This window comes from Danio rerio, chromosome 17 (genome assembly GCF_049306965.1).
Source record: "Danio rerio strain Tuebingen ecotype United States chromosome 17, GRCz12tu, whole genome shotgun sequence".
In the NCBI taxonomy this organism is placed as follows: domain Eukaryota; kingdom Metazoa; phylum Chordata; class Actinopteri; order Cypriniformes; family Danionidae; genus Danio; species Danio rerio.
In genome coordinates, this window is record NC_133192.1 from 50,615,173 (window position 1) to 50,640,716 (window position 25,544).

At 37.9% G+C, this 25,544-nt stretch overlaps 1 protein-coding gene across 3 annotated transcripts; it reads left to right on the top strand.

Annotated features, from left to right (window-relative positions):
* Window positions 1-16,078: 16,078 nt before the first annotated feature.
* vcpkmt (valosin containing protein lysine (K) methyltransferase) lies at window positions 16,079-23,805 on the top strand. Of its 3 annotated transcripts, none has more exons than XR_012392830.1 (5): window positions 16,079-16,350; window positions 16,590-16,692; window positions 19,559-19,631; window positions 19,764-19,883; window positions 23,140-23,805. XR_012392830.1 is itself a non-coding variant. In XM_005158957.3 (5 exons), the coding sequence occupies exons 1-5, from the start codon at window positions 16,094-16,096 to the stop codon at window positions 23,245-23,247; spliced, it is 672 nt and encodes a 223-aa protein (XP_005159014.1). In that variant the 5' UTR covers window positions 16,079-16,093; the 3' UTR covers window positions 23,248-23,805.
* The last annotated feature ends 1,739 nt before the right edge of the window (window positions 23,806-25,544 follow it).

Below are 25,544 nucleotides of genomic sequence, written 5' to 3' on the forward strand. Positions count from 1 at the left end.
GAATTGGGCAACACGAAATATTGGTTCCATAAAACCGGGCGGCTCGCCAGTTTCCACCAACAGCGAATGTCCTCCAAGATGGCAGAAACAAGAATACTTTGGACTTCTAGAACTCCACACTCCAAATGTCAGGTGTCAGGATCACGAACAGAGAAGATGGAAAACCAAAACAGAGGAAAAGAACACACAAAAAAAAAAACCCAACCTTGAAAAGACAAGGTGGAAAGGCACCATTAATTTCCATTCACCTTTCAACAATGAATATAAATCAGTGCATACAAACAGTTCTCACATAAACTTAACCAATTTAAATAAAATAGGATAAATGTACAATAAAGTATCAACTCTCATATTAAACCACATTATCTTCACTACAATTGCAATTTCGTATTTGTATATAGCTATTAAACTGAAAAAACATCTTAATAGATGCACTCACATTCTGTTAGCATGCTAGTTTAAGCACACGGTTAGCAAAACACATGTGAGCCATTTGCACATGCTAAAAGAGCACATGGACAACTGCAGATGTCCGTTTGTAACACTAATACACTCCCCAAAAACATTTAAACTGCAGATTTGCTCTTAATCCACACTTAGATTCACATTAATGTGCATTTTAACCATTTAACATACATTCAGACTATATTTATGAACCATTTACACCATAAATGACTTATAACAATCACTTTTAGTGAAATACAATAATATAAAATTCACTCACCAAGAAATATAGTAGTTATAGTTGAAGGAAAAATCACTTATGAACCAAAAAAAAAAAATACAGCCTAATCAGATCTGTGCTTCAGACGATTCCTGTCCTTGGTCCAAACGCGATTGGGGGTTTGAGTACGGACAATAGTATATTACAGCAACTAAATCAAGTTTCAACTGCTTGTCTTACTTCTAATTTCTCAAATTTTACAGCTATACAATACGCGGGCCGCGAGCTCGCTTCAGCTGTTCATGTTTCTCTCGTTTCACTCCTCTCTCACGCTGTGATTCTGCCTCTCTCTCAACTCAACGCGCGCAGATGACGTCATTACGGGAGGCGGAGCTAGTATTTTTTTCACTCGCAGTTAAATAGATGCATTTAATTTTATCTGTATTCTACGATTATATAATGTTTCTTTTTTTCTTTTTGATAACATTGTGACTATTACAAAATACAAATAAAATTATTTTACATGTACTCCAGTTATTGTTCTTATTTATTTATTTGGTTAAAGGGCTTAATAAGGACTACAGTAACCTGGGTTACACCCTCCCCTCTCGAATACATGCAAGTCCCTTTGCATTGCACAGCAAACAGTATTCACAGATGACGCACTGGAGCAACAACTGACTTCTCTAAAGAAGAACAGAGAGCTGTATCAAGGCCTTGTAACAAAGACTGTATAACTAAGGTAAGTGGATTCCCTAACTGGGGATATTCAAACTTCTTGGGAGGCCGTCGCTCCCTCTGTGATCGTCTGAGTAAAATATCATCTGGTTCATTACAAGTGGGTTGCTCATTCTGCAAAATTTCAGTATGTCCCACATTGCTGGGTATCAGATTTTGTTCAGTTTCCCACTCAAAACTATCTGGCACATTTTTGGCTGTTTGATCAGGGGACTCACTCCAAAGCTCTGAGGATTGCTCCAACTCTGAGTTTTTCTCAGTCAGGACAAATGGCACAGTGTTACTTGACTCAAGTGCATTGGAATTTTTTTCTACTTCAATTAACTCATTTGTTTCTTTTTCCACAGGTTCCACACCAGGTAAGTGTTTCTTTGCAGGTTCTTCTGGATTACTTACTACAGATTCCGGAACAGACACGTCTTCCACAGCAGGATCGAGGACTGTTAAGCTAACACCAGACTCCCCAACTGGTATGTACTCAGGACCAACAATAATTTGAGTTTCAAAACTTAATGTTCCTTCAGGCACATTACTGACGATGTGTTCCTCCTCAGATTCTGAGTTTTCGGAAATTAAGTCTGATTCCTGAATCTCATTGTTAAGGGAAAATCTGGTTAGAGGCTTCCTGGCTGGTTTCTGTTTTGGAGGTTCTACAAGCTTATTTGATTGCAAAAATCCACAGGGTAACAAGAGGTCACGGTGTAAAGTTCGTAACGGACCATCCTTTCCTTCTGGTTTGACAGTATACACCGGTAGGTTATGTGCTTTCTTGACAACAACATGAACATTTTGCTCCCATTTGTCAGCTAATTTATGTTTGCCTCGCAAACGCACATTCCTCACTAGAACTCGGTCACCTTCTTCCAGAGTTAAGGCGACTACATGCTTGTCAAACCTTTGCTTGTTACGTTCTGCAATCTTTCCAGCATTTTTGGTAGCCATCTCGTAACTTTCACGTAAACGATTCTTCAAGTTTTCCACATACTGTGAGTGAGACTTGTTGGGAGTGTCCACTGGCAACCCGAATGCCAAGTCAACAGGAAGACGAGGTTGTCGCCCAAACATGAGCTCGTAGGGAGTATATCCAGTTGTGTCATGCCTGGTGCAATTATAGGCATGCACTAGGGGTTTTACATACTCCTTCCACCTAGATTTCCTCTCATTTTCCAGTGTTCCAAGCATTTGGAGCAGTGTACGATTAAATCGTTCCACTGGATTCCCCCTAGGGTGGTATGGGGTTGTTCTGACCTTGTGTATTCCTGCAACCTTACACAGCTCCTTGACAGTACGTGACTCAAAGTCGGCTCCTTGGTCACTATGCAGCTTCTCGGGAAACCCATAGTGTATTAAGAAGTGGTCCCAAAGACTTTTCGCAACTGTTTGGGCAGTTTGGTTTCGAGTAGGTATGGCCATAGCATACTTTGTAAAATGGTCAGTGATGACCAGAATGTTCTTAGTGTTGCTTTGGTCCGGCTCTAAGGATAGGAAATCAATGCACACCAACTCAAGGGGCCTACTTGTTTGAATATTAACCAAAGGAGCTGCTTTTTCAGGAGGTGTTTTCCGCCGAACACAGCGTTCACAGGTTTTTACCTTCTGTACCACTGCATGAGACATTTTCGGCCAAAAGAATCTTGTCCTCACAAGATCCAGTGTTCGTTCAATACCAAGATGACCCATGTCATCATGGAGACTCTGTAATACGGTGTTTCTAAGTGAGGTAGGTAAAGCCAACTGGTATGATGAAGCTCCGTGTTCCTGCCTCTTTCTGTACAGAACATTACTCCTCAACTCAAGACGCTTCCATTCCTTTAACCATAAGCTCACAGCAGAAGATAGTTCCTTTAACTTACAAGGCTTAACCCCACTTTCCACTCTTTCAATGACAATTTTCAACTCTGGATCCTTTCTCTGCAACTCTGCCAAAGCAGCTTGTGAGAGATGAGGGAGACTTGGGAGACCATGTTCATCCTCATGCTGGAACTCGTATGGAAGGACATCCACACAGTGGGTAAGAGACTCAACCAAAGTAACCGAAGGGATACAATGGAGTCCTTGGGGTGACCCAACTACTTGATGCTTTTCGCAGATCGCTTTCACTACTTCTGCCATCACAACAGGTGACTCATCTTCTGACTCCATAAGATGGTGCAAAGTGAATTGCCTAATCCTTTCCCTCTCTTTTAGTGAGGTTAGGTCATCCACAAGCTCACCATGTGGCCTTCGAGAGAGACCATCTGCATCTTGGTTTTGACTCCCTGCCCTGTACTGCAGCTTAAAATTATAAGTCGATAGACTGGACAACCAGCGGTAACTGGTAGCGTCAAGTTTTGCCGAAGTTAATATATATGTTAGAGGGTTGCTATCTGTCACAACAGTAAATTCTGCACCGTAAAGGTAGTCATTAAACTTGGAAGTTACAGCCCATTTTAGCGCTAAAAATTCAAGTTTATGTGCAGGGTACCTGCTCTCACCTTTAGTCAACCCTCTACTAGCATAAGCTATGACTCGCAGCTGCCCCTCTTGTTCTTGGTACAAAGCTGCACCGAGCCCGGTGGTACTTGCATCGGTGTGTAGCACGTAGGGATGTTTGGGGTTTGCAAAGCCCAATATAGGTGCAGATGTGAGATTGTCGATTATGGAGTCAAATGCATCCTGACAGTCTGTAGTCCATCGAGTGTCAAATTCCGCTTTGGGGTTGAAATATTCACAGTCTTTCTGCTTTGTGTTACAACTCTTTCTAAGAGGAGGATATCCTGCAGTAAGGTCAGTTAACGGTTTAACTATCTTTGAAAAGTCACGCACAAACCTCCTGTAATATCCAGCGAAGCCTAAAAAGGACCTTAGCTCTTTTAGGTTTCTTGGCCTTGGCCAGGTCTTTAAAGCTTCTACCTTTGCAGGGTCTGTTTCCACCCCATTGTGAGAAACAATGTGGCCAAGGTACTTCACTGAGGTTTGGAAGAACCGGCACTTCTCAGGTGACAATTTCAATCCATACTCCTTAAGTCGGTTTAGGACTTGCAACAACCGGGACTCATGTTCCTCTAAAGTATCAGAAAAAACAATGAGGTCATCAATAAAGACAAGGACTTGCTTCCGATTTAGATCTCCCATGCACCGTTCCATAATCCTTTGAAAGGTGCTAGGGGCATTTGTAATTCCCTGCGGCATACGGTTGAACTCCCAGAAGCCAAGTGGACAGACAAATGCAGTCTTGGCCTTATCAACTTCCTCCATCTCTATTTGATAAAACCCAGACTTCAGATCGAGCACAGAAAACCATTTTGAGCCCGTCAGTGTGGAGAAAGCCTCCTCTAAATTTGGTAACGCATAGGCGTCTTTTATTGTCTGTGCATTTAGCTTCCGAAAGTCAACACATAGCCGCACTGAGCCATCCTTTTTCCGGACAACAACTATGGGTGAAGCAAATGGAGAATCAGACTCACGGATAACACCAGTAACTAGCAACTCTTGGAGGTGCCTCCTCACAGCATCTATGTCTTGGGGATGTATGGGCCTGGCCCTTTGTTTGAATGGTGTCTCGTCGTTTAACTTTATTTGGTGCTTGACCTTCTTTGTGTGACCAAAATCCAAATCATGCAGGGAGAAAACTTCCGGCATAGAGTTTAACAGTTTTGTTATCCTTTCTTTCCAGGTCGTGGGCAGAGAGTCGCCAAAGTCAAATGTTAAGTTGGCACAGGTGGGTATTGACTCTTCAGCTTTAGCATCTGAACTCTGATGATGCTGGTTCAGGACACTTTGAATAGCATGAATCTCGGCTAACATGACTTTAGGAGGAACTGCTATGTCAGTTTGCGTGGTATTTCTTAACAGAACTGACAGCTTGGAAAGACGTTTATTCGGTGATGTGTGCAAGCAACTAGCAATAAGAAGACCATTGGGCAAAGGAACGGAGGGTGGTTCGAGTGTTACCAGTTTTTCTGTGTGGGGACCATTAAAATGGGCTTGACCCTCTAACACCACCATTCCTCCTGCAGGTACTATCTCAGGGGAGTTTCCCTTGAATTTTACATAACCAAGGGTTTCACTGCTGGCCTGCCTCCATCTAGCTTCCAACACTTTAAGCACAGCTTGATAGCCAGGAAAACTAGACTTGACATCAGCTGCACAATCTTGAGCACATTTACCATAAAGCACATCTAACGAGTTTGTTCCAACTAAAATTTGGGAAAAACTGGTTAAATCTGGAACAACTAAAGCTAATGTAGGAACCTCAACCTCTGCCCCGATGAATTCTTTGGGGAATTTTAAGGTAAGTTCGATGTACCCTAAATATGGCACAGCCTGTCCATTAGCTCCTTCTACCTCCAGTAGATTTTTCAAGGGCTCCAAAGGGAAATCAGATAAATGTGCTTTGTAAAACGAATGGGGTATTGTGGTGACCTGCGACCCCGTGTCTAAAAGGCAGTTTACCTCCATCCCCCCAATGGTGACTTGGGCTGTACATTTGGTTCCTACCAGACCTTTGGGTAAATGTTTGAAAGACACAGTGGTTTGACTGAGCTCGGGTATCTGTTTATAACATCCAGGGCGGCTATTATAAAGTTTGGCCTCCATATGCCCCGCTATAGAGACCTCACCTAGTTTAAAAACTGGGCGGGTCTTCCATGTAGCATATCCCACTGATGCTGCTGCTCTCTCAGCTTGAGCCGCTTTTCCTCAACTCTTGGAGGATTTGCAGGGTTTTCACAGTTGACTGCCAAATGCCCATCATCTCCGCATCGAAAACAGTACCCTGGTCTAGGTCTGTTAGTTCTTAAAGGCTCTTTCTTGAGAGCTCTGCCAATTTCAGTTCCAGGGGATCTCTGCATATGAGGAGCTTGATATGCTTTCTGTACAATACCTTGTGCTTGTAGCTCTGCTACCTGTCGCTGCAATCTGGCAATTTCTGATTGCTCTGGATTGTTCCCTTTTAGTCCCTCAGCAACAGATGCTTTTACAGCAGCCACCTGAACGCAAAGGTCTTCAACAGTCCTCTTTAAAGCAACTAACTCAGCCCTTTCTGATTGACCTTTAATACTCTTTTTATCAGGAGACTGTTTTAAAGTGGCGACTTGAGCTTGAATTTCTGCGACTTGTTTCTTTAAAGATCCTGCTTCGGAACTATAAGTGCTAGACACGTCGCATGCACAAGCTGACACTTGGTTTGAGATAGCTCGTGTCTTTGGGTAAACATTTGCTGGCTTTGTCATCCCAAAGTGTTTCCTCATACGCTCCTCCTTAGAAGCATTTTTGTCTTCCTGAGTTCGAATTAGTATGGTTAATTCAGCGAAGGTAAGTAACTGGCCCTCTTTTTTCTCAAGCTGAAGATCAACAATGAGGCGGCTATCCCAGCACCCTCTACAGAACTGTTTTAAAAGATAACGGTCACGTTCACTCTCTTTTATACCACCTCGCCTGATTACTGCGCTTAACAGGACTTGAAGGCGATGGAGATAGTCGGATGATTTTTCATTTTGATTCTGAAAAGTACCCATTAGTTTTGCTAACAGTTCGTCTCCATCTTCAACAGAACCATAAACGGACTCCAGCAACTCAAGATAGACAGCAGGAAGGGCTGGGGGACGCACATGTTTAACTACATCTGCGGCTGGAGGTAAGAGACTGTCCAGGATTTTACGTGTTCTATGCAGGTCTGAAATAGATGGGTCATTAAGCAAATAGTCAACACTGGCACGCCAGGTGTCATAATCAGGTTCGTTAGGGGGGCGGGGACTCTTCCCTGAAAAGACCCTAAGACGAATGGATGTCTGCTGAGACATCATTGCATCACTCGTTTTTACTACATGCTCAACTACCATTCTTTGAACCTGGGGATCGCCCATTATGTTTGTCGAAGAGGAAGGAAAAACTGTTGTAAGGTTATCATCAGCGGTAGTTTCGGGTGAAGGCGGGGACACATAAATGATTCTATTCTTGGTTGGGTTTTTGGATTCGGAATCTTGGGGGTCTATCTCTGCTACATTAGGTGACTCAGAAATCAGAGTGTTATCTCTAGACTGTGTGTCAGCAACCTCTATCTTTTGAGATTCTGCTAGAGTTTGGTCTACTGAATGAGTTTCTTTAAGTTTCTCTAACTCCTCCTGCAACACGGTTTGGAAAGGCCTTCCACTCTCTTTGGCTATGGCCTTCAATTGCTCAAGGTACCCTTCAGTGGCAGTGCTAACGACAGGTGGGTCACACACAGCGGCTAAAGCGCGTACCCGAAAGGTAATGCTTGGATCAGAAAGACTTCCCAAAGTCAGGGGCAAATGGGGATGCAAAGTTTGAAACGCAGAGTTTTCATTAAACTCCACAATCAGCAGCTTGTGAAAGTCTGATGCTGGGTCATCAATTATCACGTTGCGACGGATAGAGCCGTATCTCAGCAAATATGCTTCCAGCTCATTATCTAACTCAGTTAACGTTAGACCGCTTACTATGAGAGAGTTCGCTACAGTTATATTTTCTCGTCTTACGACATCCATTATGACAGCTCAAATTTTTAAAACGGTTTGCTACTGATACAATTCCCTTTTTCTTGTCGTTTGACACCCTTGCTGCAATAATTAGACTCCTGGCTGGCTCGCCAACTTTACTGTAACCCGCACGATATAGAAACCAAGGAGATTACAATATTATACTATCAACTTTGGACCAAGTTATCAGAAGTTTAAGTTCGCTCTGGAGCCAACTTTGCAGCAAGACAAGGGAAATGATGACACAAGACAGGAATTTTTGTATCAAAATATATATGATTTATATTGTAAATATTAGTGAGAAATGAAATAAATTAAATAAAATAACAAACTAATTATTCTCAAATTTGGACTTTGAAATGTATATTTCCCCAAATATAAAGTAATAAAATAAAATAAAGGCTTTTCACACTACGTCAAGTGTTTTCTTCACAAAAACAAAATGTAAAAGGTAAATATAAACAACTTCAGCACTCCTCAGGTAAATAAGACTATAGTAATAATTGAAACACTTCAATTAGGAAAAAAAACGGCTAGAAAATTGAACCCAGAAAATAATTTCTTGTCAGATACCAAAGTGATTCGGCAAAATGATTCACTAGTCCATCAAACAAATATGATTGATCACCTGTTTGGTTGTGAAATGTTCAAGTTCAGTTCAATAAACTCAAATGTTTATAATGCACCCGTTGCAGTGTTTTGTTTTAACACTGATTAGTAGCTCAGTTCCAGAAAAATAGAACTAAATATGACTCTGGCTTCCAGTCGTTCCTGTGTCCGATAGACGATGGAAAATATAAACTCAAATTTCCTACCAATCAGATGAATTGGGCAACACGAAATATTGGTTCCATAAAACCGGGCGGCTCGCCAGTTTCCACCAACAGCGAATGTCCTCCAAGATGGCAGAAACAAGAATACTTTGGACTTCTAGAACTCCACACTCCAAATGTCAGGTGTCAGGATCACGAACAGAGAAGATGGAAAACCAAAACAGAGGAAAAGAACACACAAAAAAAAAAACCCAACCTTGAAAAGACAAGGTGGAAAGGCACCATTAATTTCCATTCACCTTTCAACAATGAATATAAATCAGTGCATACAAACAGTTCTCACATAAACTTAACCAATTTAAATAAAATAGGATAAATGTACAATAAAGTATCAACTCTCATATTAAACCACATTATCTTCACTACAATTGCAATTTCGTATTTGTATATAGCTATTAAACTGAAAAAACATCTTAATAGATGCACTCACATTCTGTTAGCATGCTAGTTTAAGCACACGGTTAGCAAAACACATGTGAGCCATTTGCACATGCTAAAAGAGCACATGGACAACTGCAGATGTCCGTTTGTAACACTAATACACTTCCCAAAAACATTTAAACTGCAGATTTGCTCTTAATCCACACTTAGATTCACATTAATGTGCATTTTAACCATTTAACATACATTCAGACTATATTTATGAACCATTTACACCATAAATGACTTATAACAATCACTTTTAGTGAAATACAATAATATAAAATTCACTCACCAAGAAATATAGTAGTTATAGTTGAAGGAAAAATCACTTATGAACCAAAAAAAAAAAATACAGCCTAATCAGATCTGTGCTTCAGACGATTCCTGTCCTTGGTCCAAACGCGATTGGGGGTTTGAGTACGGACAATAGTATATTACAGCAACTAAATCAAGTTTCAACTGCTTGTCTTACTTCTAATTTCTCAAATTTTACAGCTATACAATACGCGGGCCGCGAGCTCGCTTCAGCTGTTCATGTTTCTCTCGTTTCACTCCTCTCTCACGCTGTGATTCTGCCTCTCTCTCAACTCAACGCGCGCAGATGACGTCATTACGGGAGGCGGAGCTAGTATTTTTTTCACTCGCAGTTAAATAGATGCATTTAATTTTATCTGTATTCTACGATTATATAATGTTTCTTTTTTTCTTTTTGATAACATTGTGACTATTACAAAATACAAATAAAATTATTTTACATGTACTCCAGTTATTGTTCTTATTTATTTATTTGGTTAAAGGGCTTAATAAGGACTACAGTAACCTGGGTTACAATTGCATGAAAAATACACGCTTATAGCAGTTCCTCGAATCAAATATCTCGTTTGTCGGGAGGGACATGAATGAATTCCCTGAATGAAAGAGCCAAACTGCAGTTAAAGTCCACCATTTAATAATTTGGCAAATAATTCGACTACAGATGTCCATGTACGTTAAACACCATCACTTTCTACTGTGTGTATGAATTTTGACTCTGAAACTCGCGCGAGCCCCAAATAGACACTCCCACACCCTCCCACTTTTCTTCCTCCGATACTCCCCCTAAACAGAGCTGGACACGCCCACTTTTCTTACTTTTTCCAAAGTAGAGGTGTGAAAACACCCTGCTGAAACGAGGGGGTTTCATGGCCCTTTAACTAATACAAGGGTGATCACATGAATGCATACTGTACTTCCAGCTAAAAAGAGGCATTCCTTAACTTTTAATGTGCCATTAAACAAACATCTTGCTGCTACAATACTGTATATTTTATTTGTTACGCAACATACAGATGACAGTCTCTGAACTTAATATTTAAAAAAAAATGCATTTCGTTGGATTGTACTTGTACATGTGTAATGACAATAAAGTTGAATCTAATCTAATCTAAAAAAATAAAATAAAATAGACCTACATATTAGAAAACACAATCAAATGTTTGATTTTTACTTCTTATGTGAGGAGTGGCTATGGAACAAAATCAATGCATTAAAAAGCTTGTTGAATAGCACAAACTGATAACAAATAACACACCGAATTAACAAGTTCTTGCATTTTAATGACTTGAATTCCAGGTTTAGTGTTTTTAGGTCCTGAAGTTTAACATATCTGTTTATTTAAGCTGTGAATATTTCAACTAAAAATATTTCAAACACGTTTCCATACTTATAAATTAAATTTTTCATATTCAATTTTCAGATTTAACTTACAAAATATTCAATACCCGTTAAAAATATTTAGTTATAATATTCAAATGGCAATTTTCAGTTCATTTTATTTCAGTTCGCTTTCATAAATTCAGTGGTTTAAATTTGACTGTTAAAATTTTACATTACATCCGGGAACTGCAGGAAAAGCAATAGATTGCAGATTAAAGATGCTTTTTCACCAGCAGGTGGAGATGGAATAATTTAAAAAGCTAATGAAGGCACAAAAGTAGCATTTAATAATAATATCAATGTCTTGGACATTATAAGTAAGGCAAGTGACATTTTATTACTTATAATGTCCAAGACATTGATATTTATATTAAATGCTGCTTTTGTGCCTTCATAAGCTTTTTTCTCGTCTATTTACTGGGTTAAAAATCTTAAATTATTCCATCTCCATCTGCTGTTGAAAAAGCAGCTGGCGATCTTCAATCTGGAATCTATTGCTTTTCCTGCAGTTCCTGGATGTAATGTCGAGTTTTAGCAGTCAAATTTGAACCACTGAATTTATGGAAACGAATATTTGAACTGAAATAAAATTAACTGAAAATTGCCTTTTTAATATTATACCTCGTATTTTTAACGGGTATTGAATATTTTGTAAGTGAAATCTGATAATGAATATGAATAATTAAATTTTTAAGTATGAAAACGTGTTAGAAATATTTTTAGTTGAAATATTCACAGCTTAAATAAACAGATATGTTAAACTTCAGGACGTAAAAACACAAAACCTGGAATTTAAGTCATTAAAATGAAATAACTTGTTAATTCGGTGTGTTATTTTTTTCAGTTTGTGCTATTCAACAAGCTTTTTAATTCAATACTTTTGGCATTGATTTTGTGCCATAAGTGGCCACATTATCTCAACAAAAGGCAATTTATGTGTGCTTAACTCTACAAGTTTATTTATCGGAATAACAACCTGACAACTGCAAGTAACCACTGCATATTTCAACACAGGCTTATTCTGATTACGTTCCTCTATGTACATTTCTGGAGAGCGCCAAATACAACCAAGGAGCTACGTTTTTTTGCAGTTTGTGTCTTTGTGAATCCACCAGAGGCTGCTGTGTACGTCCAAGATTTTCACTGCTGGCACCATTGAAACCAATGTTTGGCATTGGCACGATTGACCAAAGGTTTGGCTGTAGCAACCCAGCCAGCCTAACAGTTTTGGTGGAAACAGGTTAGTTTAGGTGGACATTTTGATGTAAGTTGAGCAGCTTTTTGTTTTTTGTTTTAAGTGAAGTTTTTCAAACTAATTTCGAGAGGAGCACGTGATATGATTGACTGCAGCTGGCTACTCATCCACATTCATTAGTTAGCCAATCAGATCTATCCTAACTCACTATAAGTAGCCTAGCTATAGATTTACTCCCTTATCTTCATTTTCCAAAGAAACCCCCCATCCACAACTTTCTCCTCCTTTCCTCCATTACAAAAGGGGAGCTCTCGAGAACCACCTGATCTCGTACTCCCCTCTCATGCTCTATGGACCTGGCGGGAGCCCTGGGCTCAACTATCTCCAAGCTCAGGGTTCTCTCCCTGGACAGCATGCCAAACCTGCTAACAGTTGTCAAGCAATATCTAAGTGTGAACTCTTGAAATATAATTAGGGTTAGCACCTGGACATCCCTTTCAGACAGCTTCCACTAGCATCCACAGTTTCTCCTGTTGGATGGGGTTCATCCTTTTTGGAAGTATGCTGACATTTCTCTGGATACCATGGCTCTTGTTACGTCACAAAGATTTGCTGTCTTGGTCACAAATGCACCAGCAAAATGTGCAGCAACAATTTGTCCTTGTTTGAACTCTGATATGTGGCCAAAAATGTTGTGTGCATTGCAATATTTTAAGCAAAACTTTGCTTTTAATCTGGAAATAAACCTTCACACGCTGCTCTTACTGATGGAATGTGCAATCAAAGAAGATTGGCCACAAGGCTGGTCAGATTTAGCTATGAAACCTCCAATACTAAATTGGCTAATACTAAATTTCATTGTCCAATACCTGTATGTATATATATGTGTATATATATATATGTGTGTGTGTGTGTGTGTATATATATATATATATATATATATATATATATATATATATATATATATATATATATATATATATATATATATATATGACTGGACAATATCCTTGTGCATATAGTGCAGGCCTGTGCAATATTTCAGGCTTTGAAGTGTATACAAATGTGGATGTTTTGGACAACAACAAAAAAAAAATTAGGAATTTATGAAACAGTACAGGCTTGGGAACTGCTGATTAAGGGAAAAAAGTACCCACAAAAATAAAGGTATTGGGTTAAAGTCAATATGTGGCTATTTCCAAAACTGAAATATGCCTGACTGAGCTCTCCTGTCTCTTTCATAACCCTAAACGGAGATTCAGCAAGCTGCAAAGTGTCCAGCTTATGCAATGATGATGTGTGAAGACCACTGGCATACTGGACGCATCGCAAACAGCTCAGCGAGGAACTGCTGGTCTCAAGCGATTACCCTGCTGACCATGAAACAACAGTTGATCTTTGTAAACAGTGAATGCCATTACTCTGCAGTATCCGATTCCCAGTGCTATATACAAATATCCTGCCACTCTCTTCTCTCCTCAGCAGGCAGGTGATTTAAAAACTCAAAGACACTCTTGCTGGTGTTGGTATTGCATGCGAGTTGAGAAGTCAAAATGAAGTGCACACTTGACCAGGTTCAGTCCCGGAGATTGCACTCCAGCTAGTCAAACACACCCTGGCAAGCTAGTTATCTATGCTACTGTGTGTCAAGGCTACGAGAGAACCAAGCGTGTGTTACAAAAAAGCCTAGTAGATGTCCAAACATAGGCATCTTGGCCTAGGCTAAATTCAGAGAAAATCTAATAGACATAACAATAGTGCAAAAGTAGACTAGACATTAGATAGACAGGACTAATGACTACACAAGTGAAATCTGTATCATCTGTTGATTTGATGTCTATAGTCTAGTTTTTTTAATTCAAGACATCATTGGATGTCTATTAGACACAAAATCGATTGGTATATTTTCTCACTATTTTCTGCAGGTGATCCTGAAATTTACCTGACCAACACCTACATGAACATAGAACTGCTTGAGAACTGTAAGATTGTGTTGGTCTATACCTAACTAACCTGATTCAAATATGTTCATGTAGGCTAGTTTACTGTAGATTTTCATCATGATGAAATGAGCATTCATCTACCATTTCAGTAAATAGCAGAGACGGATCCATCTACAGGTGATTCTGAAACTGACCTGACCCATAGATTGTAGGCTATAGGTGAAGTATGCTAATTTTCATAACTTTTTCAAAAAGTTCAGCCTGTTTTAGCTCTGCTGATTTACTACCACAGTGGAATACAGCATTTAAATAAATAGGTTGGATGATCTAGCACACAACACAACCTCGGGTCGTTGTGCAAGAAACCAAATATTTAAGTCCAAGGAACATTTTAAGAACATTCAAAGTTAATGATTATTTGTATGCACAATATGCTCCATAGAACGCTTTACTCAAAAATTAAACTGATTTAATCATACAAAAGCCTGTATAAATGAGTGTGCACTGCCATCTAGTGACATTATGATACTTCTAAATATGGTATAGGAATCAGCAAAGAGTATCAACTTGCACCCACAGTGTTAGTTTTTCTTTGAGACTCATTCATCATGATGTGAAAAGCAGGATTGTGACTGCTGTTTGTTAAAGTTGATCATGTAAGATTTTCTCTTGGGGGGATACAGTCACAAAATAGTTTATGTTTACTAGATCACAAAGTTACAGCAACATCAAAGACACTTAAAGTCCTTTAACTAGTAAGAAGTATTTTCTAATTCACCACAATTTCTATATTTTATCTTTAATGGGCATAAGAAATATTTTTAAAGCAATATATTGTTAACTGTTTTAAAACGTATTCATTCATTCATTTTGTTTTTGGTTTAAAAAAAAAAAAGTCCCTTTATTAAACTAGGGTCGCCACAGTGGAATGAACAAACAACCTATCTAGCTGCAGCGGGTGCCCTTCCAGCTGCAACTCATCACTGGGAAACAACCATACACACTCATTCACACACATACACTATACGAACAATTTTAGACTACCCAATTCACCTGTACCGCATGTCTTTGGACTTGTGGGGGAAACCGGAGCACCAGGAGGAAACCCACTTGAACGAGAAGAGAACATGCAAAGTCCACACAGAAATGCCAACTGACTAGCCGAGGCTCAAACCAGCGACCTTCTTGCTGTGAGGCGACAGCACAACCTGCTGTGTCACAGCATCACCTTTTATTATTATTGCTATTATTATTATGAATGTTTCCCAGTGATGGATCGCAGCTAGAAGAGCATCCGCTGCATAAAACATATGCTGGATAAGTTGGCGGTTCATTCCACTGTGGCGACTCCATATTAATAAAGGGACTTAGCCGAAAAGAAAATGAATGAATAATAATAATAATAAAAATAATAATGATATAACCAGCAGGCTGGGTATTTCTTCACAAGCTCTTGCTTAATGAGGCGTCTTGCCTGGAATACTATAAGGAGCAAGTGCTAGATATGCTATATATAGCAAGGGACTCTCTTACGTTCGATACTCAGCTGAGGTGCCCTTGAGCAAGCCACCAAACTCCCTGGGCACTGTAAGCAATAGCTGCCCATTTTGATGTAAATGACTTGATAAAATACTTGCTTCAATTAACTTAATGTTGAGAAGCAAAAAAGATAGAAGACTTATAAATAAATAAATAAATTTTATAAATAAATAAATAAATAAATAAATAAATAAATAAAATTTCTAACAGATTTCACTAGTGTGTTTATGGAAATATTTCAATCAGATTTATGGTTTTAATGTGCCACCAAGAAGCAAATTAAAATTAAATAATAAATCTAACCTTTAGCTACATTTTATATTAAAATCAATACAGTTTCTATTTTAAGCATTAAAAACCCATTACACATTATATGAGTACAGTATTTTTCAGGAATTTTGGGCAAAATTATTACACAAAAAATACAAGAGAAGCTTCATATTAACTTTGTTCTTATATTTAAACCATGGATTTAAACTTGCAAACTGAAAGGACGAGTTTAATCGAGTTGTACTACAGGTGGCAGTAATGCACGAGTATAGATTCCCACTGCTGGTAAACATCAAAGAAGAGAAAGAAGAAACATGGCGGCTGACGAGGACTCGGAGGATTATTTTGTCAGAGAAATAGAGAAAAATGACGGGTCTGTTTTGAGAATGTATCAGTGCAGTAAAGGAGACGTGGGTTGTGTCGTGTGGGATGCTGCTATTGTCCTGTCAAAATACCTCGAAACGGAACAGTTTTGCAGTATTGGGTCCGGTGTGAGTATGTGGTCCTCAAAGAACATTATTGAACTGGGTGCAGGAACAGGACTCGTGGGTCTCGTGGCTGCATCTCTAGGGTGAGTTAAGGAATACTGTTATGAATAGCCTAAATCAAGATATCAAATCCAAATATATGGGAAATAAAGTGGTATATATTCTGAACGTTGTAGGACTTGAATAATTCCTCTATTATGCACAGTTATGGTTCAGTTTCCTGCTGAAAAAACAGCATAAAACAGCTGGTTTCAATGCTGGTTTTGCTGGTTCCAATGCTGGTCTTACTGATTTCAGTGCTGGTTTTGTTGTGTATCCATAGGGCAAATGTCACATTGACAGATCTGGAAGACCTGCAGCCTCTCCTTCAGCTGAACATTAAGAAGAACCAGCAACTCATCCACACAGGCTCAGTCACAGCCAAGGTACTGAAATGGTTTGTACTAAACTTCATCCTACAGGATTTCATTGGGAGGGCTTTTACTTAATTGAGGTAAAGTTGGATTTGAATTTATTTGGATTTTGTGACAAGGTCCTTTTAGGTTTACCATGCTGTTTTGAATACTCAGTCTGAAATCATATAAGGTACTACTTCAAAACAACATTAGCACTATTTAACTGACTGTGAACAATGTTGGCTGCTAATATGATTTCCATAGTTAGAATTTGCAAAGAGTACTTTTTAAAAAATATATTATTAAAGAGGAAGTCCAGGTGTGCGAATATTAAACAAACTTTACCTCAATTTTTATTTAGTGTTGGTTGAAGCACACAAATCAAGTCAAGTGAAAGTACAGATATCCAAATGCAAATATACTACTTTCTGAAATAAATTTTACTTGGGAATAAAAGTAAAACTTACTTATTGATGAATTTTTATGTATTTTGCTGGAAAACGTAATGAAATAATGAATGACGATTATGATTATGCCCAAAACGAAATGTAAGCCACATACCTAAAATTCTGAAAAAAATAACATGTGTAAATGATTGTTGACAAATATTTATAATATAAAAACGGACATTACATTGGATGAAGCTTGTTAACATTATAAAAACGACCATGCAGTTATACCAGTGTTTCTTTATTGTGTGATACAGCAGTGAGAGTGGTTTTATGTCAATCTACATGTCATGTTCCCATTAAATCAGGTTAAAGGTGCAATAAGTAGATTTTGCCATTCAATTTTCATATTTGAAAAGCAATACAAACAAGCCTTTGCATTTTCAATATTTTTGTTATTGTTACTAAATATGCCCCTTACATGCCCTGTTTTTTGTCTGGTCAAAACAAGTGCTTTTTGTAATATTTCTTAGTAAACCATTAAGTTAACCAACAATCCTAACCTAATTTTCGCTTTAATTTAAAATACTTTTTTTTTTTTTTAATTCAGTATTTCTTAGAAACTTTTCCTGTCATCATTTTTGTGCACACAAACACTGAGGATGTCCTATTTTTGGTTTATTTTGAGTCAGACTTGTTAGTTTAGTGGATTGCTAACTGAAGGTTTGCTATGACTGGACCATTAGGATCTGTGAGTTGCTAACTTTAAAATTTATTTTATTTGTAAAATATAGCTTTATAAAGAAAATAGTATTTGAAATGTTTTGAAGAAAAAGGAAATGTTTCCTAAAATAAAAATACTCTAGTCCTACAGAATAACCTTTGTTGGCTATAACAAGTAACACGAGTTATAGTAATATTACTTTCTAAGTAATAAGTAACGCATTACTTTTTAAAAATAAGTAATAATAATTACGTTTTTTTTAGTTGAATTAAATAAAAACAAAAAAAGTTGCTAAATTAAAATGAATGTAGTCAAGATGAATCGCGCAGTCAATGAGAGAATGTGTTCATTATTTGGAGCAGATCAAAGAGAAGGGAAATGGGAAAATTTAGACAAAAAGTTCAAAAGTAGCAAACACATTGTTTTCAACTTTTGATAATCTGCATATACAGCATGTAGAGCTCTGGAGTCAGGAAGTTCTTAGATAATATCATCCTAAAATATATATAATTTTGATGTGTTTTTAAAGGTAAATGAAGGCGAAGGTTATTAATTGCAGAACTCCTCTATTTAAAAAAAGAAAGAAAAAAAACAAGTTCTGAAAGAGATCCTCAGCCAGGTAATAAAAAGTAACTCAAAAGTAATGTAATGCATTACTTTCCATAAAAAGTAACTGAGTTACACAACTAGTTACTTTTTTGAGTAGCTAAATATTGTAATGCATTACTTTCAGGGCTTAACATTACCTTTATTGATCACCAGCCACTGTGGCTAGTAGATTTCCAACAATACTAGCCACTCCCCATTTTCACAAGCCACACTTTTTTGTTGGGAAATATATATTATATGCATAAATTTGACTATGACATGCTAAAATGTCAAATAAACTTGATTTAGATGTTGTGTTATGTCCACAACATGCCGCCTCACTCATTTAACTTCTTGTGTGTATTGTGTATTAGCTTGCTCAGTGTGCATGAGCAAATGAGTTGTCGCAGCGCAATTGGTTTTTATTTCACATGACTTTTTACGGCTCAAAATTAAGGATTTACCAAATATATCTCTGACCACACCAAATAGGTATTTCTTAGCCACAATGTTTTAATGTGTCAAAACAAGGAAATATAACTGTATAGGTGCACTTTTTAATTCAACAAAACTTGTCTTTAAAAAACATTCAATTAAAAAAAAAGTATTGTCATGTTTCTAAAATATGCACAGTAATCAGTCCTGGCTAAAAGTCCCATTTCAGCAGTTAACCACACATTAACGGGGAGTAATCTCCCATTAAAGCAATGTTGTTGTAAAAAATATGATAAAGCCATATTAACAAAAATAACTAAGCAAAAAAAAAGCAGGTGAAACATACCGTTTGTAATAATGAAAGTATGATCACATGCACACAGTGAAAATCTTTACATTAACACGGGTGTTAATGTAAAGCCCTGATTACTTTCTAAAGTAACTTTCCCCAACAATACTTATAACTTACATATAATGTACTACAACTTACTGTAAGTACAGAGATGAAACCTAATAATTAACTAGATTTAATGTGCACAAAATAAAAGTTTTCCCACTAAATATAGAATTGTTTTTGTCTAACATTTTACTCATCTGTGTGCTGTTTTAAGTCTGCGCGACTTTCTACAAAAGAATACAAAAGAAAATGTACATAAAAAAAAAACATTTCTGTGTTTTTACCCTTGCAATGAAACTATTTAGTGTAATTGAAATTAACTACAAAATAAATACAACGTATTACATGTATTCTATTTTAAAGGGGGGCAAATGTTGATGATTTTCTACCTCATCCTCATTACATTCTGATGGCTGACTGTATCTACTACGAGCAGGTACTGTAACAATAAACATTACACAAAACAACTAAAAGTTTTGTAACCCATATAGAAATAGTTAGCTGCAGAATACAGAATAATTATCAGTATCTAGATTGAATAGACATTAAAGCCTTTAATTTTTCACAGTCTGTGGAGCCACTAGTGGAGACTCTGAAACTCTTGGCTGGACCAGAGACGTGTATCATCTGCTGCTACGAGCAACGCACTGTTGGTGTCAATCCTGAGATAGAGAAGAGGTTCTTTGAGGTACAGTATGAAGACAATCCAAATGTTAAATGCTACACTGAACCTATAAAACACGTCATATTTAGCAGCAAGTTAAAGGGATAGTTCACCCAAAGATTAAATATTTACTCACCATTTGCTAATCCTCATGTGGTTTCAAACCTTTATGAAAAAGAAGATATTTTGAAAAATGTAAGGGACACATAACCATTGACTTCCATAGTAGGAAAAGCAAATACTATGGAAGTCAGTTGTTAGTAGGGCTGGGCGACTTTTCAGATTTTTTTTCGATTAATTCGAATTTACGTTTTAAGACGATTTAATTCTGAATCAAATCGAGAAATCGCGATTTTTAAAAACATATATATTTAATACATTATAATGGCACCAATGCGCTTTGGTTCACTCTTTGAAGCAGGAAGCACACCAGAAGTGCCTCTCGGCGACGCACCGCACAGCACCATGCCAGGGATTTTAGAATTCCAAACAGGTTTTATATGCACACCGGCGCCGCCCAGCCATGATTCAGGAAGCAGTTCATATTTCAGACCCGCCACAGAGCACCATCTGATTAGTTTCATGTTAAATAGCATGCGAATGTGCGCGTTTGGTGTGTGATAGTTAGAGTTGGGGTCGAGTCCACCTTTGTCGAGTCCAAGTCGAGACCAAGTTCTTAACCAGTCGAGTACAAGTCCAAGTCCAAAAGGGGTCGAGTCGGACTTAAGTCCGAGTCCTTAACATCCGAGTCGAGTCCGGCCGAGTCCAGACAGTCTTAAAACTCGTTTATTAATTTTTTTTAATCAGGGGTTGCCACTGCGGAACGAACTGCCTACTAGTCCAGCATATGTTTTACGCAGCGGATGCCCTTCCAGCCACAACCCATTCACTCTCATTCACACACACACCACGGCCATTTTAGTAAATTAAATTCCCCTATAGTGCATGTGTTTGGACTGTAAGGGAAACCGGAGCACCCGAAGGAAACCCACTCCAACACACGGAGAACATGCAAACTCCACACAGAAACACACCTGGCCCAGTCAAGACTCGAACCAGTGACCACCTTGCTGTGCGGCAACAGTGCTAAGCATTGAGCCATGGTACCACCTATGTAAAAAAATGTTAAATAATAATAATAATAATAATAATAAATCAAATATATTTTTCTATTAACAATTAAACTGTTAAATGAATAATTTGAACTTTTGGTATATTTTTACAAAATGCCTTGTATTTTTTGTTAGCTTGCTTCAAATTAAAATGAAAATAGGAGAATATATGTAGAATTTTTATTATATTACAAGACTCACACGTTTGACATTATTCTAATGCCACTTTTTCACATTTCTTACATTACCAAGGCAACAATGCGCATTTTTATTAACATTAATTCCAGAGAACTCTGTTATCAGCCCCAGTGTGGAAAATGAAACCATATTCATGCCGACTGACCCAGATCTGCACAGAACATAAAAGGTTCAGCAAAGAGAGACCATTCGGCTTCACCGCTGTCTTAACAGGGAATTAACAGTCAGAAGAATTTTGTTTTAAATAAACAAAGAGTAAATAAATAGCAGGGGCGATTGGGTGCAAAATAAAACCCAGTGGGAATCAGACTGAAAAAATAGTCCAGTGCAGATTTCTAGGCTGATGATCTGGGTCTATCTGTTAATGATAGCCTGAAACAGGGGTTCTCAATGTCTACATTAAAAGGTCCTTTATCTGAATGTTTTTTATTAAGGTCAAAGGTATGAAACAATTGATAATACATAACTTGTTTTTAATAAACATCCATAAGATGCAGCACGGTGGACCAGTGGGTAGCACAATGGCCTCATAGCAAGAAGGTTACTGATTCGAGCTGGCTTAGGGCAAAGTTAACACATACTTATCTGCTCATTCTACTTTGAACTGCCTATTCTCTTCATCAATTCTTTTCAGTGAGGCCGACATCTTCTTCCATTCAAATTATTGCTTTGCTGCAGTGTGTTAAAACAGTCATGCGTGCGTGATTTTCCAGCATGACTCGTGATATTTTCCGAGTCCAAAATGTCCAAGTCCGAGTAAAAGTTTCCCCAAGTCCGTGACAAGTCCGAGTCCAATGAAAAGTGGACTCGAGTCCGAGTCCAAGTTCGAGTACCCTAACACTAGTGATAGTTTAAACTGTCATGTGCGCTTCTGGTGTAAGACCTGCTTGACTGAGTCACGTCTGTGTGGATTGTCAAGACGTTCCCTCATCAAGTCAGTGAACTCGATCTCAACATGTATGAAGAACGTAAAAGCCTGCCATGTGAAAAACCGTGCCGATCTTTTGTTTTGAACACGAGCAGTGGTGAGGGGCTGTAGCAGTGAAAATGGAAGTACCCGCCCCCATGACGTCATTTAGCGCACCTAGTTGAAAACCAGACAGATCAGGCAGCATAATGCAGAGTGGAGCAAAGCGCGTCAAACGATCGGTATTTAAAAGGGGAAAAAATAAAAATAGATTAAATATATTAATTTATATTAGACACACATCTGGTACTTGTATTTGCTCCTGCTATACGTCCACAACTTCACACACTGGGTTAAATTAGGCTTTACAGTTTCCATGTTCAGTCCTTTTCTTCCACTGTATCTTTTTAAGAAAAAAGGCAGCAGCATTACAATCTGTCATTAAATCAGAAGACAAAGTCAAAGCCGAGCTGACAGCCAGTCTATCCTAGGCTCAGCAAAACTTGCAAAAAATACCTCTGTTTTCCTGCAACTGCAATATTTACACAAATTTCTTATTCAAATCTTCAGCAACGCTATCTAACTCGTGAGTTTGTTTTACATTTATTTACACCTTGACTGATTTTTGTATGACATGGCTATTAAAAATACAATGTTCCTTAACCAGATGGTGTGAGTGTTACCAGAGAGTGTTACTTCAGTCATGTTGTTGTAATGTTTTGATAAGACTAGTAACAAAAAAAAAAAAAATCGAAATCGTGAATCGGTCAAACTTTATAAAAAACCTAGATTTGTATTTTTTGCCAAATCGCCCAGCCCTAGTGGTTAGTCAGCATTTAAAAAAGTTTCTTCTTTCGTGTTTAACAGAAGAAAAAAAAATAAAAACAGATTCGTGCGTGGCAATTGAAGGTTGGATAAATGACAGAATTATCATTTTTGAGTGAGCTATTCCTTTAAAGAGAGTGTGTTAGACCTGTCGGTCTTCAGGCAAATAATAGTAGAAATAAGAATGTACATGAAATGGCATTAACATTATGTTATTATATTTGCTATTGTCTCACAGCTGCTACTGCAAGACTTCCAGTCAGAGGAGATCTCGTCTGAGAAACAAGACCCCGAGTTCAACAGTCCCGACATTCACATTCTCCACCTGCGGCGAAGAGTCAGCTGAACGACTTTTGTGCTCCAGTGTTTGAAATAGCGTGAAGGGGTTGTGTGTTTTTGCATTTTAGTGGACGCCGTTATTATTATTCTGTTAAACTGCCTATGCTGGCTAATGACTATTTAATGTAATGATTTTCTTTATAATGGAAATTATAAAGGCCATATAAAGATTTCCTTAAAGGGATAGTTCACCCAAAATTGGAAAATCTGTCGTTATTTACTCTCCATTCACTTGTTCAAAACCTGTTTAAGCTCCTTTCTTCTGTTGAACACAAAAGAAGACGTTTTAAAGAATGCTGAAAACCTGTAACCATTGGCTTCCATGGCTTGTGTTTCTCTTACAATTGAAGTCAATGGTTACAGGTCTTCAGCTTTCTTCAAAATATCTTCTTTTGAGTTCAGAAAATTATAAACAAGCATTTTTTTATAGAGTATTTTTTTAAATAAGCTATGCCTTTAACAAGTCTTTTCAAGCTCAAAGTTCTGTTAAATTGTTCGTTAAACAGTCAAATATACAGCTCTTTGTGTGTTTGTGATCAGTAAATAAAACTAAATCTAAAACATGTTTGTCAGTACCAAATCATTTAAAAGCTTTCAGGAAAATGCTCGGTTTCAGCATCATTTATTACTCGTGTTATTGGATAGTTATTTATTTATTTTAACAGGACGATCAGTTTTGTATGCTGTCATATGACCAAGACATGGTGCTGTTTATTATCCTTTGTTTGTTCTGAAAGAGATAGTTTACCCGAAAATTAATTCATCATGTACTCATCCTCCACTTTTTCAAACCTGTTTTGAGTTTCTTTCTTCTGTGTCTGCTGAGGAACATAAACAGAAGAATGTTGGGGGAAAATCAGCCATTGACTTCTATTGTACTTTTTTGCTACTTGTGTGATGTCAACTGCTTATTTTTTCCAATATTCTTCTGAACATATTGTTTTTTGTTCATAAAGTCATAAAAGTTTAGAACCACTTGAAATTTTAGTTTTGGAGTAAGCATATCCCTTTAAGACAATAATTTAAAGCCTACCTCTGGATTTCCACAACCTATAGAATTCATTCATTTATATTTATAGCATATAATATGTATGATAATGTTTTGCTAATAAACATTTTATTAAAATAGCAGTTGTAAGTTCTTTGTTTAGAGTCATTTACATTGTCTCCTAACTGAGAATGAGATGCTCAGATTCTCAAATCTGGCCCACTAGGTTCACTTCCCTGCATAGTTTAGCTTTAACACTATTCAAGCACATTGTAGCAGTGGCGCAGTAGGTAGTGCTGTCGCCTCACAGCAAGAAGGCTGCTGGTTCGAGCCTCGGCTGGGTCAGTCGGCATTTCTGTGTGAGGTTTTGTTTGCGTGGGTTTCCTCCGGTTGCTCCGGTTTCTCCCACTCCCACTTGCAGTACAGGTGAATTGGGTAGGCTAAATTGTCCGTATACATGAGTGTGTGTGGATGTTTCCCAAAAATGGGTTGCGGCTGGAAGGGCATCCGCTGCGTAAAAACGTGCTGGATGGGTGGTTCATTCTGCTGTGGCGACCTCAGATTAATAAAGGTACTAAGCCGCAAAAAGAAAATGAATGAATGAACTAATCAAGCACAATAATCAATGTCTTCAAGATCAGCAGGTAGATGTTTGGTCAGGACACTGCAGGCCATTCGCCATCCTGGGTACAATTTGAGGAGCCCTGCTTTACCTTTTGTAAGGGACCGTTGAGCTGTTAGCTTGGTCTGGGTATTTGATACTTATACTAATACACTTGCTTTGATATTTCTGCATGGGCCTGGATTGTCTATTTTAGCCATGCCATTGTGTAAAGCATGACAAACTGGAGGACGACTGCTCTGCACAGATTAACTTTAACACAACACACCTGATCAAACTAATTGAGTCTTTCAGGCTTGATTTAAACCTCCAGGTAAGTGTATTGCAGCAAGGTTGGTACGCTCCAGGAAGTTTGAAGTGGAAAGCTTTGTATTTAGGTTTATTTACTGTAGTTTTATACAGTTCATTTTAAGCTTACATTTCTTATGATACTCAAGGATGCCTAGCTGGCCACATCGAATAGAGCAACTTAAATGGGCAAATCAGATTTGTTGAGAATGTACAGAATCTGTGAATAACAATGGCTCAAGCCACTATTTTTAGCCATTATTTTTTACTTGTATCTTAGAAATAATATTAACAAATGTCATGTTTACAATCTTCTTCATAGTAATAAATGTTCAGTAAGAGCACATCTATCAATCATACGTCCCGTGATGCTTATAATCTTAAAAGGTCGCTAGTTCTGGCAGTG

Bases quoted from the DNA above. Each gene is read 5' to 3' on its own strand.
- vcpkmt (XM_005158957.3), top strand. From the start codon at position 16,094: ATGGCGGCTGACGAGGACTCGGAGGATTATTTTGTCAGAGAAATAGAG. The intron at 19,632-19,763 runs GTACTGTAACAA...AATTTTTCACAG, and splicing joins ACTGTATCTACTACGAGCAG to TCTGTGGAGCCACTAGTGGA. The intron at 19,884-23,139 runs GTACAGTATGAA...ATTGTCTCACAG, and splicing joins TAGAGAAGAGGTTCTTTGAG to CTGCTACTGCAAGACTTCCA.